Raw genomic sequence first — 13,603 nt, 5'->3', positions numbered from 1 at the left:
AACTTCACATTTTTTGCTTACAGGCAGCCCTTTAGAGATGGAAGTTTATAAAAAAATATGTGAGACAGATTTATTCTATGGCATTAGAGAAAGGTAATAGTACATAATGATCATTGAGTCAACTTTGGAATCAAGTGGATCTGGAGTCAGTTCCTGTGTCTAGGATTCATACTAGATGCATGATCACAGGCAAGATATTTAATCCCAGGGCAGCTAGGTGGTGCAATGGATAGAGTACCGGCCCTGAAGTCAGGAGGACCTGAGTTCAAATCTGGCCTTGGTCCAAACACTTGACACTTACTAGCTGTGTGACCCTGGGCAAGTCACTTAAGCCCAATTGCCTAAAAAAAAAAAAAAAGATATTTAATCCCAAAGTGCCCACACACCTGAGACAAGGATGCAGCATGAAAGTGGAAAGAGTTTAGCTTTTGGAGACATAGGACCTGGGTTCAAATCCTGCCTCTGATGTTTACTACCATCTTGAAATGTAGGGGTTAGACTAGATTGTCTCTGAGATTCCTTCCAACTTGAGATCTGTGATACTGTAAACTCTAAGTTAGAAAGAAGTTGTTATTATTGGACAATTTCAGGTCTTTTTCTGATTTTTTTTGCCAATGTCTTTTCAAAGATAAAGAAATTTCAGGTAATTTATGTGATCAATCCCATTCTTTTTTTTAATAACTTTTTAAACTAAAAAGCATGTATTTTCTCTCCTTCCCACCTCCCAAGAGGAAAAAAAAATAAAATCCTTGAACCAAATATGAATGGTCTAGCAGAACAAATTCTAATATTGTCCATGTCTAAAAGTGCATGTCTTATTTTGCATCTTTAGGAAGTAGGGAACATTCTTTATTATCGGTCTCTTGGAATCCTTGTTTGATCGTTGTGTTGATCAGAGTTCTTGAGTCTTTCAAAGTTGATCATTTTTGGAATGTTGTTATGGTATAGATTGTTCCAGTTTTGCTCATTTCAGTCTTCATTAATTCATCATACATATTAACTATATTCTTCATAAGCCACTGAAAACTGGTGGGTGCTCCTAGGTTCTTTGAGGCATATGCTCAAACTTGCCAGAAACCTTCTAGATACAGAGATGGCTTTCATTTTCTTGTCTTGTACCATGGGAGTCTGACAGTACTTGTTGCACATGTCCAGTAGTGAATAATAATAATAACTGGTGTTTTATAGCTCTTTAAGGTTTACAAACCTTAAAGCACTATACAACTATTATCTTTTTTGATCCTCAAAACAACCCTGGGAGTTTTATGGATTATGGATTTTATGGATGAGTAAACTGAGACAGTTTAAAACTGAGATGGTTAATTGCTCAGGGTCACATAGCTAGTAAGTGTTTGAAGCTAGATTTGAACTCAGGTCTTCCTGACTCTAAGTTGGCAATGTATCTATCTCACCACCATTTTTCTTAAGAAGACATCTAAAGCTATGTTCTGTTGTTGAGTCAACCACTGGCTCTTTCCAGTGGTTGCAGACAGATAAGCTTTCACCTGAGATAGGTAAGTGGCTCAATACATAGAGCACTGGGCTTGGAGTCAGGAAGACCTGAGCTCAAATACAGCCTCAGCCACTCACTAGCTATATCACCCTGGGCAAGTCACTTAACATCTGTTTCCCTTAATGCTCCAGAGAAGGAAATGGCAAACCATTCCAGTATCTTTGCTAAGAAAACTTGAAATGGAGTCAGAAAGAGTCAGATGCAAGTAAACAACAATTTTTTTTAAACACAGGGCAGTTATGTAGTACAATGAATAGAGTGCCAGGCCTGAAGTCAGGAAGACTCATCTTCCTGAATTCAAATCTGGCCTCAGACACTTACTAGCTGTGTGACCCTGGTCAAGTCACTTAACCCTGTTTGCCTCAGTTTCCTCACCTATAAAATGAGCTAGAGAAGGAAATAGTAAAGCACTTAAGTATCTTTGCCAAGAAAACCACAAATGGAGTCACAAAGAGTCAGTTGTGACTGAAAATGACTGAACAACAATTTTTACTACTTTAAAAAAAATAGAATAGCAATATAGTGTAGACCATAAGGAACAGAAATGGGGTGGTGTAATAGATAGAATAATGGACTTTTAGTTCAAAAGACATGAGTTCAAATCCCACTTCAGATATTTACTAGCTGTGTGACTCCTCACAAATCACTTAACCTCTCTGGGTCTCAGCTACCTTATCTGTAAAATTAGAAGCTTGGACCTGATGGCTTCTGAGGTCTATTTCAGCTCAAAATCTTTAATTCTAGAAACTTTAAATAGTAGTTCTTGTACCTGGGGTAGCATATACTGTATCTAGGGCAAGTTGCACAAAATCATGCCTGCAAGCTAAGAAATCGTGCTCCCTTTGTGTGGGGACCATGAAGAAATAGACTGTATGGTAGCTTACCATTTTAGTTAATTCTTTTTTCTAATATGTTGCAAAATTCTGCAGTTTCTTCAGTACCCTATAAAATCCACACCCTGGAGCAAACTTCATCTGCCCTCCCCTAGTTATGCCATCCTAGGAGGATTATAATTCTTCTCTCTAGATGCTTACACTCTAGGATGGATACAGGACCACCTCTCCCTGTCATTCTCTCTCTTCTCTCTCTTTTCCTTCTCCCTTCCTACTTCTTGCACTTGTTGTCCTTATACTATGTTCAAAGAATTATGTGAGGTCCCTTTCAAAGAACCAGTTCCCATTCTTGACTTTCATCTCAGCAGTATCCTCTACTAGTAAACTCTCTGTAACGAATAGATTGACTGGCGTGCTCTCTGTCTAAGCTTTCTTTTTTACAGTATTGTTGGCAGGAGTCCAATCATGGAACTCTTACTACCTTTATACCACCCACTGCCCATCCCCCTACTCTGGGGCTGTTATAAGCTAGGATGCTAATTTCAAGAACAGAATCTTTCATCTGGTACTAATTTCAGTCCCCTCTTTCAAGCTCAAAGATGCCTCAAGGGTCTCCATTTAACTCAAAATCAGTACAGGTGGCTTCTGCCTTGACTAAGGTGAAGTGCTCTGCCTAGTAACAGGAAACTTCTGTCTCTCAGACTCTAGGTGCATTTCTTTATTAGAGCACCAAAAATTTCTGCTGGATGATAAATTAAGGGAATGGAGAATGAAGTCAACACATGCCCATCGTGTTCTGTAGAGAAGGTTCATTTTAATTTTTAAAGTAATATCTCTTTTTCTTTGGAGATGTGGGCAACTATGGGTACAGAATGTTGAATACTCTGTCAGACAAAATTGCTGTGTTGGTTAGTTTTGCTTGACTTTTTCTTTGTCACAAAGGAAGGTTCATTGGAGGGGAAGGTGGGGAATGCTATATCTGGAAATGACTGATATAAAAGCAAAAGACATCAATAACACTTTAATTTTTAAAAATAAGGAATACATCCAGTTTGAGAGAGCTGTTGCCAGTGGCAGAGCTTCAGTAAAGGAAAAGCTAGTAAGGCTCTTATCTCAGGCTCACCAAGGTGAAGGGTACAGAAAAATATATAAAATATGCGTCTATTATCCCAACCATGCCATGTTATAGAGAGGGGCAGGATGATATGATTTTATATTCTTCCTTGGCACAGAATCAGATAGTTTCAATGCTGATTCCTAGAATCTCTGAATTGGAAGAGGTTCTAATTTCTGTTCCTCCAAACACTGAAGTGATTCATCCTACAAACATTCATTGAACATAGACTGAGTGCAAAGGCTCTGTCCTAGGTGCTGAATAAGGAGGGGTGGAAGGAGAAAAGAGAATCATAGTCATTTGTTTTCTCCAAGTCTTTCATAATGCCTACCTTCTAATTAGATAGATAGATAGATAGATAGATAGACAGATAGACAGATAGATAGATAGATATTGGCAAATTAGGCAGAATGGTGCAATGGTGAGAATACTGTTTTGAAGCCAGGAAGACCTGAGCTCAAATCTTGCCTTTGACACTTACTGGTTGTGTGACCATGGGCAAACCAATTAACCTTTTTAGGCCTCAAGCAATATCTGAGGACTTATTAGTCACAGAACAATTGTTGATCCACTAATTGATAGAGAGAATGTCCATACTGGTAACTCCCCACTATCATATTAAGGAGATCACAGATCATCAGATCCTTCATGTATTTGTGTGGTTGGACAGCTTCATGGAAGGGTTGACAACAATATTAGTTACACTTATCCCTCTATCATTCTACTCAGGAGATAATGTTGAATGTTTGCCCTAGTGCTTTGGAGGGCTTGACACTTTTGCTCCTTCAAGAAAATTCTTCATTCTAGGATTGTCAATGATACTTCCCAAGCCAAAAGAGAAAGGAAGAGGGAGTGAAACACTTGGAGAGACCCTCGACATTAGCCGATCCCCAGTGTTCCATAATAAGCACTTGGTGCTGGGTGTTTGTCTCTGCAGTTTGCATTTATGTCAACAAACAAGCCAACTTGGGGCCATACCTGGAGAGGAAGAAGGTACAGCAGCTCCCGGAGCACTTTGGGCCTGAGAGGCCCTCAGCAGTCTTGCAGCAGGCGGTTCAGGCATGCATTGATTGTGCACACCAGCAAAAGACAGTCTTCTCCCTGGTCAAGCAGGGATATGGTGGTGAGATGGTGTCTGGTAAGGCTCTGGAAGATGATTGAGTGTTGGGAGGCTAACAAATAGGGGACTTCCCTAGAGGGTTCAATTGGAAAATCGGGGTCAGAGCTTAGTGGGTGATGGTTTAGGACCAGAGCCTGTTCAAAGGTTCTGAAATCCTGAGTGATTCTTGCCGCCATCAAAATAGGAGGGAAGCCCCATAGCTTGAAGACAACTGGTTGCCTAAGGTTACCTCTCAGCTATACAGAGATTGTCTGAACTCTAAACTGAGACTTTGCAAGTCCATATTCCAGTCCCAGCTCTGGCCCTCTTCCACTTAAATTCTCTGAGCCTCAATTTTCTCAGCTGTAAAATGAGAGGATTGGATAAATAATCATTGCTATCATTTACATAGCACTTTCAGGTTTGCAAAGTGCTATACAAGCATGATCTGATTTGATTTTTATCATCTCTGAGGTTCCTTCTGCATCTGAAAGTGTATGAGGGTCTCTCCTTTTTGGGTTATTTTCTGCCACCCAAGTCTGCTCTTCACCACCCATCTCCCATCTTGTCCATCTGTTCCTTCCTGGCTGACCAATAGCAGGGCAAGAAAGAAAGAGCCTCTTGACCCAATGAGAATGTTCATCTCTTTTACTGAATTGTTGTCTTTGACTAGGGTTTCAAGCCAAATATATTGAATTATATTAACTGTTGGATTATCTGTTTCTTTTACTATTCTTGTGCTATTCTTGCCACACAAACTCATCCCCAACATCCCCCAACCCCTATGCCATTAATACAGTTGACCTTGAACTGAATGTACTTTGTGGAAATATTTTTTTCTCTAGCATTTCTACATCTTCCTTCCCTTTACAGGCTTAGAATGAAAGCTTATGAAAGAAACCCAGATGTAGACTTCCCTCCATAAATTCAATCCCTCCAAAGGTTACGCTGTGTTCTCAATTTTTCTGTTACATTCAGTAACATCCATCTCCTTAAGTGCTTGCATGTCTGCAGAGGGAAATTAATTTGCAGACTCAATCACTGTGATGTGTATCAGCACCCAGCTTGGGGCATGGAATGTAGTAGGTGCCAAATAAATGCTTGTTGAGTTGAACTGATCATAAGATCATACTCTAGAGTCAGAAGGCATCTCAGAGGCCATGTGGTACAAAATCCTCATTTTACAGATGAGGAGACTGAGGTCCCAAGAAGTTTAGTGACTTGCTCAATATCACATAGGTATTCAGCATCAGCAATGGGATTTGAACTCAGTTCCTTGGATTCTAATGCCAATTCTCTATTGAATTGAACTAAATTGTATCTTATTGACTCTGGACATGTAACACCATCACAGGCATCGATTAGATCAGTTATAGTTTTTCTTTAGGGAGGCAAAAATTATGGAAAACAATGATTTCCTACAATATTTTGTCTCGTTTGGGCAGGACGGTGGCTCTGCTTGCTGATGAATGCTGAATTCAGACTTCGGCACGGGTCCACATCCATGATTCCAATCTGTAAACATTCTGCTGACGTTATTTATTTATTTACTTAGATTTATTAATTTAATTTTTTTCCACTTAATAGTATTTTTCCAGTTACATGTAAAGATAGTTTTCAACATTCATTTTTATAAGATTTTGAATTTCAAATTTTTCCCTCCTTCTTTCTCCTCCCCCTTCCCCAAGACGGCAAGCAATCTGCTATAGATTATACATGTACAATCATACTAAACATATCTCTACATTAGTCATGTTGTGAAAGAAGAATCAGAACAAAAGGGAAAAACCACAAGAAAGAAAAAAAACAAAAAACAAAAAAGTGAAAATAGTATGCTTCAATCTGCATTCAGACTCCATAGTTTTTTCCTAGCATTTTCTTTCATGAATCCTTTGGAATTGTCTAAGATCATTGTATTGCTGAGAAGAGTTAAGTCCATCAAAGTCGATCATCACACAATGTTGCTGTTACTGTGTACAATGTTCTCCTGGTTCTGCTCACTTCATTCAGCATCAGTTCATGGAACTCTTTCCAGGTTTTTCTGAAATAAGGACATTATGTTTAAAAGAGATGATTATGAAGGGTGTGACCAGAGATTAGAGGAAGAGGAAAATGGAAATTTAGGACAGAGAACATCTGCTTTCATTCATTACATAAAAAGTATCTCTTGCAAGAGTGATTAGTAGGTATTGAACACAGAGGTTAGGCCCTCACCCAATGCCCTGAGTGCTTTATCCCTGAGGCGCAGAAGCCTTCATGTTTTCTTTTCTAAATGGCAGTGACCCAGACACAGTCTCACAGTAGGCTTCATAGAATCATAGGTGTAGAACTGGAAAGGACCTCGGAGTCATCTAGTCCAACCCTCTCATTTTACAGGTGAGAAACCGAGGCCCATGGAGTTAAGTGATTTGCCTAAGGTCACCCAGGTAGTAAGTATCAGAGATATTATTTGAAAATAGATCCTCAGACTTTAGAGCCAATATTCCTTTCTACTGTACCCTTAAATAAAGCCAATGCAGACTAAATTTCAGCTGAACACTGTGCTGAGGGACTGTAGAACCAACATCACTGACCCTATTTTCTTTTTTTGTTACCCATATTCCAAAATCATTTTGTGACCTCAAGGAGATCAGATTTATGGGAAGTATATTTAGTGTCTGGCACAAAAGAGGCCAAGCTTCCCTTCCATGAGGGAAATATGTTTCAACTGAACATTTTGGTCTTGAAATTTCTTAGCATTTTAAATCATATACTGCCACTACATGTTAGATGAGATGGCAAGTAGTTATATCATGCTTACAGATGAGATATAAGACAAAATAACTTACTTGAAGGTCACTCAAACAGGATGTCCATGGACTCAGGACTCTCAGGAATCTGGGAGTTAGTTCACTAGACCATATTGTCTGCTGGAGGCATAGTTTTACTGGCCTCCCTAATTCCATGTTCTTTTCTGAGAGGTGAAATGAGCTTCCTAACCTCTCCTTTTGCCCCTCCATGAACATCCTGGTCCATGTTCCAATCTGCTTAATTAAATGAGCTGCTAGACAGAATGGAAGCATCACAATTGCTGGATCCTGAGAAAAAGCATAAAACACTGAGGCCACATCCCATGGAGGATGAGTTGACTTCTCATATTCTCTCCTTTTCTCAAAGTAGTAAATACACGTGTGTTCATATGAATGGGAATAATAAGGTCCCATGAGCAGACTGGATGATTACCCCTTCGAAAAGGTCATATAGGATCATGCATTTACAGTGATAAGGCCCACAGAGATCATCTAGCTGAACCCCTTCATTTTACTGATGAAAAAATGGAGGTACAGAGTGTGATTTGCCCAAAGTCACAAGTTGGTAGCGGTGGGAGCAGTACCAGTAGTGATACTGGTAGTAGTAGTGGTGGTGGTTATAGTGGTGGTGATAGTAGTAGTAGTAGTAGTAGTAGTAGTAGTAGTAGTAGCTGTAGTTGTAGTAGTAGTAGTAGTAGTAGTAGTAGTAGTAGTAGCAGTAGTAGTAGTAGTAGTAGTAACTAGCATTTATATAACACTTTCAGGTTTGCAAAGTGCCTTACATATGCTATGTCATTGGACCCTTACAACAATCCTGTGAGGTAGGTGCTATTATTATCCCCATTTTACAGATGAGGAAAATGAGGCCAATAAAGGTTAAGTGACTTGCCCAGGGTCACACAGCGAGTAAGTGTCTGGGGCAGGGTTCATATTTAAGTATTCCTGATTCCAAGTGTGACATTTATAAAGTTTGAGAGATACAGTTTCTGGGTAATTTAATCATTTTATTGCTAAGGCTGTAATGTTTATTATTAAAAGGATGGTCATCTCTCTTAAAACAAAGACCCCTCATGGTGGTGGACTCACAGTTTATATGCGCTTCAAAGAGTAGATGTTCCTGAGGGTGGCAATAAACTCTGATTGGCTAACAAGTCAATGAGAATGAATATTACAATGAGAGGCTAGGCTATATTACAGTGAAGGTCTTGGGATATGTAACTTGCATTTTAGAATTTCTTGTCCTGTCTGATTAGATCTAGGCCTGGGTAAGTCTCTGAGAAAGATTTCCCACACTGATTGATTTCCGGATGAGGAAGTAGAAAAGGGGTAAAATCTGGGTACTGATTCAATAATTAGTTATTAATGCAAGAGAGAAATAATCATTTCTTTCACAAGACCAGTACTCTCTCTACAATGTCACCTAGCTGTACTAAGCAGCAGAGCCATTCATGATTTGAAACCATATCCTTTGACTCAAAATCCCACACTCTTTCCAGTGTACTACACTGCTTTTCCCAAGGTTACTACGGTAGTAACTTACTATTCAGGGTTCAAGGTCACCCTCAAGTTCTTATAATGTACTCTGAGTTCCAAAATTGAATGAGGTCCCACTGACTCACCCCTGGCCTTACTTCTCATTCCTTAAGGACCTCAGTGCACCAACCAGCCAACTTCAGGCTCCCTTCCCTGGTTCTCTGGGGCTTGGGGGAAGATTTCTCAGCAGGCACAGAAAGACTTCAGAATGGAATAGTGACTGCAGTGGACTTCTAGGCCTGTTGATGACTTCAATAAGATCACACAGGCAACAAGCTTGGAATAGTGATTTGAATCAAGAGCCCCTTACTCCAAATTCAGCCCTCTTTCCACTAAACTACACTGCCTCCATGGAAGAGAGCAGATGAGGAAGTTTTCCGATCCCAACTGCAAATCATAAGATCATAAATTTAAAACTGGAAAGAACCTTAGAAGTCATCAAGTCTGATAGGTTCCGATGCAACTTGGCCAGATATAGACAATCCTATTCCCCACCAGCTCTCTCAAGGGAGATTGGCTTGTTTTTTCAGAGAGATTGAGGGACACGTCCAAGTTCATTCAAGTAACAAAGGTTATAGGTGTAGAGTTGGGATTCAAACCTAGGTGCTCTTGATACAAATTCTTTGGCCTTTCCATTACTACCAGTCATGGATAGATGGCTAGACTTACAAAGACAGAGAGAATGAGTGGATGAACAAGTAAGCATTTAAGTACTTATGTGCCAGGCATTGTGCCAAACACTGGGGATATAGATATAAGCAAACAAGACAGACTTTGCCTCAAGGAGTTTACGTTCTAATGGGTGTAGACAACAAATAAAAAAGAACTGGAAAGGTGAGAGAGTATTTACACAGGTTTGGTGGCATGGGTGGTAGAAAGTTCACCTGGAAGAACAAAAGAGAAAGAGTCTAGGGTCACTGTAGGAGTTTGTGGCCAGAGTGTTGGCGGCATGGTGAGGAGATGTCCAGGAAGGGGTATGGAGGCTTTGTTCTGTACAAGATAAGGAGAAAGCTCATCTATCAGAATAACAGAGAACCAAGGAAAAGAAAGGTGAAAAGGGAAAATATTGAAAGGCTCCTGCCAGTGGTTTTCCAAGGGAATGGAAGGACGGGCCCTCAAGCACCAATGTTTCTCTCCTTTTAAAGCCAAACCAAGCACAAAACAGCAGCACTGAGGAGGGTTGGGGGTTTTCTTTTCTTTTATTTCAGTTCATTTTAATTTTAATTAATTTTAATTTTATTTCATTAAAAAATTTTTTTTGGCCTAGATAATAGGTTTAAGTGACTTGCCCAGGGTCACACAGCTAGTAAGTGTCAAGTGTTTGAGGCTGGATTTGAATTCAGGTCCTCCTGACTCCAAGGCCAGTACTCTATCCACTGAGCCACCTAGCTGTCCCTAAAATTTTATTTTCATTTTATTTTATTTTACTTTGTTTTGTTTTAATTTAATTTTTATTTAAATTTACTTTGTTTAATTTTAATTAAATTAATTTTTTTCATTTCATTATTTTATTTAATTTTGCTTTAATTTATTTCATTTTTTAATTGATTAAATTTCATTTCATTTTTATTTTACTCTATTTGATTGTACTTTAATTTAATTTTGATTAATTAAATTAAATTTTATTTCATTTCAATTTTATTTTATTTCCTTTCTAATTTTATATTCATTTTATTTTATTTCACTTTGATTTGATTCCTTGGCCCCCAAGCTGCTTGGCCCAAGCTCTCCTTCCATGCACACTGCTCTGAACTGCTGTCTCCTGTGGTTTTTCAGTCTCAGCTTCTTTTGATGGGAAACAGCATCTCCTGAGCCTGCCGGTGGTGAGCAGCCTTGGCTGTGTCTTAAGCTTCCTGAGGAAGCTGTGTCAGAGCCTGCTGTGTGACAACCTCTTCAGCAGCCAGCCTCTCCCACAGTCCCCTGGGGCTCCTGAGAACGGCCCAGATTATGAGGACAGGAGGATGGAGTCAGGTAGGCCTTGGCCCATCCCAGCTGGCCTCGTTATCTGAGGCTGGGGTTGGTGACGTGGACCTTCTGGGGCCTTTCTGTAAGAATTGCTTTTCTTGATGTAGTCAAGCTGCTAGTGTGCTAATACCACCCAGCTCCTGGGAATTCTCTCACTGGTGTCTCGTGGGGCTTCTCTTTCTGGGATATTTATTTCAGTACTTAGTGGTTTTCCTGGATTAAGAAGTAGCTGGAGGACGGACATTATAATTTTAAGTCTTTGTGATATTAAAATTTAGACTATGGAGACCCTCTCAAATATGACTAAGATTTTTTTTCTTTACTTTTAGTCCAGAATTGTTATTTCATTGTAGAGAGCTTCTGGTAAGGTGACTCCCTCTACTGTCTCAGACCATTAAGCATTCTGTCACTTCAAGTCTCAAAGATATTCTTGAGGGCACTGAATTTAAGACACTTGTCCAAGGTCACACTGTCAGTAAGTCTCAGATGTAGAATTTGAAACCACAGCCTCTCTTGATTCAGAGGCCAGACCTCTATCCTCTATGCTGTCCTGACTCTCAATGTTTTTTCACATTAACCGTAATTGAAACTTGTGATTCACTGTCAATATGAATGAAGAACTCTCAAAGTCCCAAGTAAGGTGGGTCAGATAATAATTTAATCTAGCAATATATAGGCATTAAAAGCATCTATTACACAAATCAGATCATATCTCCTATGTATACAGTGAAGAATATTTTTCTTCTTCAGGCACTTATTAGCTGTGTGATCCTGGGCAAGTCACTTAACCTCTGCCTACCTCAGTTTTTTCAACTTACAGCTGAAATGGAGATAATAATAGCACTTACCTCTCAGAGTTATTGTGAGGATTAAATGAAATAATGTTTGTAAAGCCCTTATAGCAGAATATCTGGAATATAAAAGACACTTAATAAATGCTTATTTCCTTCTTTCTCTCACTAAAATACTTAAAGTATTGCCTCTTCCCACCCCTCCTCTTCTCCATGAGCATTTTTACACAGGTCTGCTGGACTTCCTCATGTCAGAGAGAGGACAGATAGTTCCAGGATAGTAGGGCTAAATGGACAAATTCTACAGAGGTCACTTGTCAAAATGGTTGTTTCCTTGAGAGTATAATTGCATTGATTGGAAGTATTTGCTTCCCCTAGAAAGACTTTCTCTCTCTCTCTCTCTGTCTCTCTGTCTCTCTCTCTCTGTCTCTCTCGATAGGGTTACTGGACTGAGAGGAAAATGCCATGGAGGTAGTATGACTTAATTTCAGTCAAGCACTTGGCAATATAGCATAGGAGAATGGAAATTAGACATGGCTTCAGAGGGCTTGGGCTCAAGTCCCAAATCTGCTACCTCCTACCTCTATGGCTTTGGGAGAATCAAGTACCTTCTCTGGACCTCAGTTTTCTTATTTGTAAAATGAGTAGACTTGTAGCCAATTGGCCAAGATGGTAAAAGATGAAAACAGTCAATGTTAGAGGGTCTATGGCAAGATAGGTACGCTACTACACTGTAGGTAGAACCATTAATTGACCAATCATTAAGGAAAACAATTCGAAGTCATAGTAGAAAAGTGACTGAAGAGCTCATATCCTTTGACCCAGTAGTTCCACTATTGGGCACATACCCCCAAAAAAGTCAAAGAGAGAAGGAAAGGAAAAATATGTGTGTATACATATATGTATACATTTGTATATATATATATATATATATACACACACATATATACACACATGTATGTATATGTATATACTTGTATGTATATATTTACATTTATATTTCTATATTATATATTTATACAAATATGTCAATACACATGTATTTGTATATACAGAATATATATTGGATTTATATACACATATGTATATATACATATAGACACACATCAAGGAAAATATACATATATGTTTATGTATATTTGTACTATATATGTATATATCAAACATATGTTGGGTTTACATATACATGTGTGTATATGTACACATATAAAGGATATATGTATATACACATACATACATTATATATGGACTCTATTTTGGGTTCATATATATATACATATATATATATGTATATTTACATAGTCATGCTGTTTTGTGGTAGCAAAAAAATGTAGATACACATACACACACACCCACACACACCTGGAAACAAAGTGGTTGCCAACTGATTGAGGAATGACTGAATCAATCATAATATATGAATACAATGGAATATTATTGTGCCCTAAGAAATGACTAATATGAGAAATTCAGAGAAAGTTGGGAACAACTGTAGCAGAACAAAATAAGTAAACAAATAAGTAAAACAAAATAAGTAAAATCAAGAGAATAAAAGCACAGTGCTCATAATAGTATAAAGGGAAACACCACAAACATATATCAGAATTGAGATCAAGGATTAAACTTGACTCTGGAGGACCAGTGATGAGGCATGCCTCCTTCCTTTTGACTGAAAGGCAGTAGGCTTTGGGTATGGAATGAGGCACAGTCAGATATGGTCAATGTGCCTGTGTTGTTCAACTGTACTTAATATGAAGAAGGATTCTTTACCTGGTGAATATGTGTGGAAGATAAATGGTAAGTCACAGTAGTGTAATAAAAACAAAAAGAAACAGTAAAACATTTTAATAAAGTGAAATACAGTCATGAGTCTGATCCATCCTATATTTCTCACAATGGTTAGTATTTATGTAGTGATTTTGCAAAATGCTTTATATATGCAATCTCATTGGACCCTTACAATCCT

General features: G+C 38.7%; 1 protein-coding gene across 9 annotated transcripts in view; it reads left to right on the top strand.

Moving 5' to 3' along the window:
* The window catches only part of SCML4 (Scm polycomb group protein like 4), a 218,522-nt gene that overhangs the window by 115,168 nt on the left and 89,751 nt on the right, over positions 1 to 13,603 (top strand). For 6 of the 9 annotated variants that reach the window (XR_003568553.1, XM_027855491.1, XM_027855467.1 and 3 more), the window contains 2 exons: positions 4,398 to 4,598; positions 10,658 to 10,852. The exons of 1 other annotated variant lie outside the window; for it this stretch is intronic. Coding sequence is in view for 7 of the 8 variants with exons in the window: in XM_027855491.1 (XP_027711292.1) it covers positions 4,398 to 4,598; positions 10,658 to 10,852 (396 nt within the window). In the remaining variant the exon portion in view is untranslated. The remainder of the gene's footprint in view (positions 1 to 4,397; positions 4,599 to 10,657; positions 10,853 to 13,603) is intronic. 2 more of the 9 variants (XM_027855506.1, XM_027855497.1) reach the window with 2 other exon arrangements.

This window comes from Vombatus ursinus, unplaced genomic scaffold, assembly GCF_900497805.2.
Source record: "Vombatus ursinus unplaced genomic scaffold, bare-nosed wombat genome assembly UNPS02000582.1, whole genome shotgun sequence".
Taxonomy (NCBI): Eukaryota; Metazoa; Chordata; class Mammalia; order Diprotodontia; family Vombatidae; genus Vombatus; species Vombatus ursinus.
The sequence above is the reverse complement of the archived record's forward strand: the minus strand, read 5'-3'. Positions and strand labels throughout refer to the sequence as shown.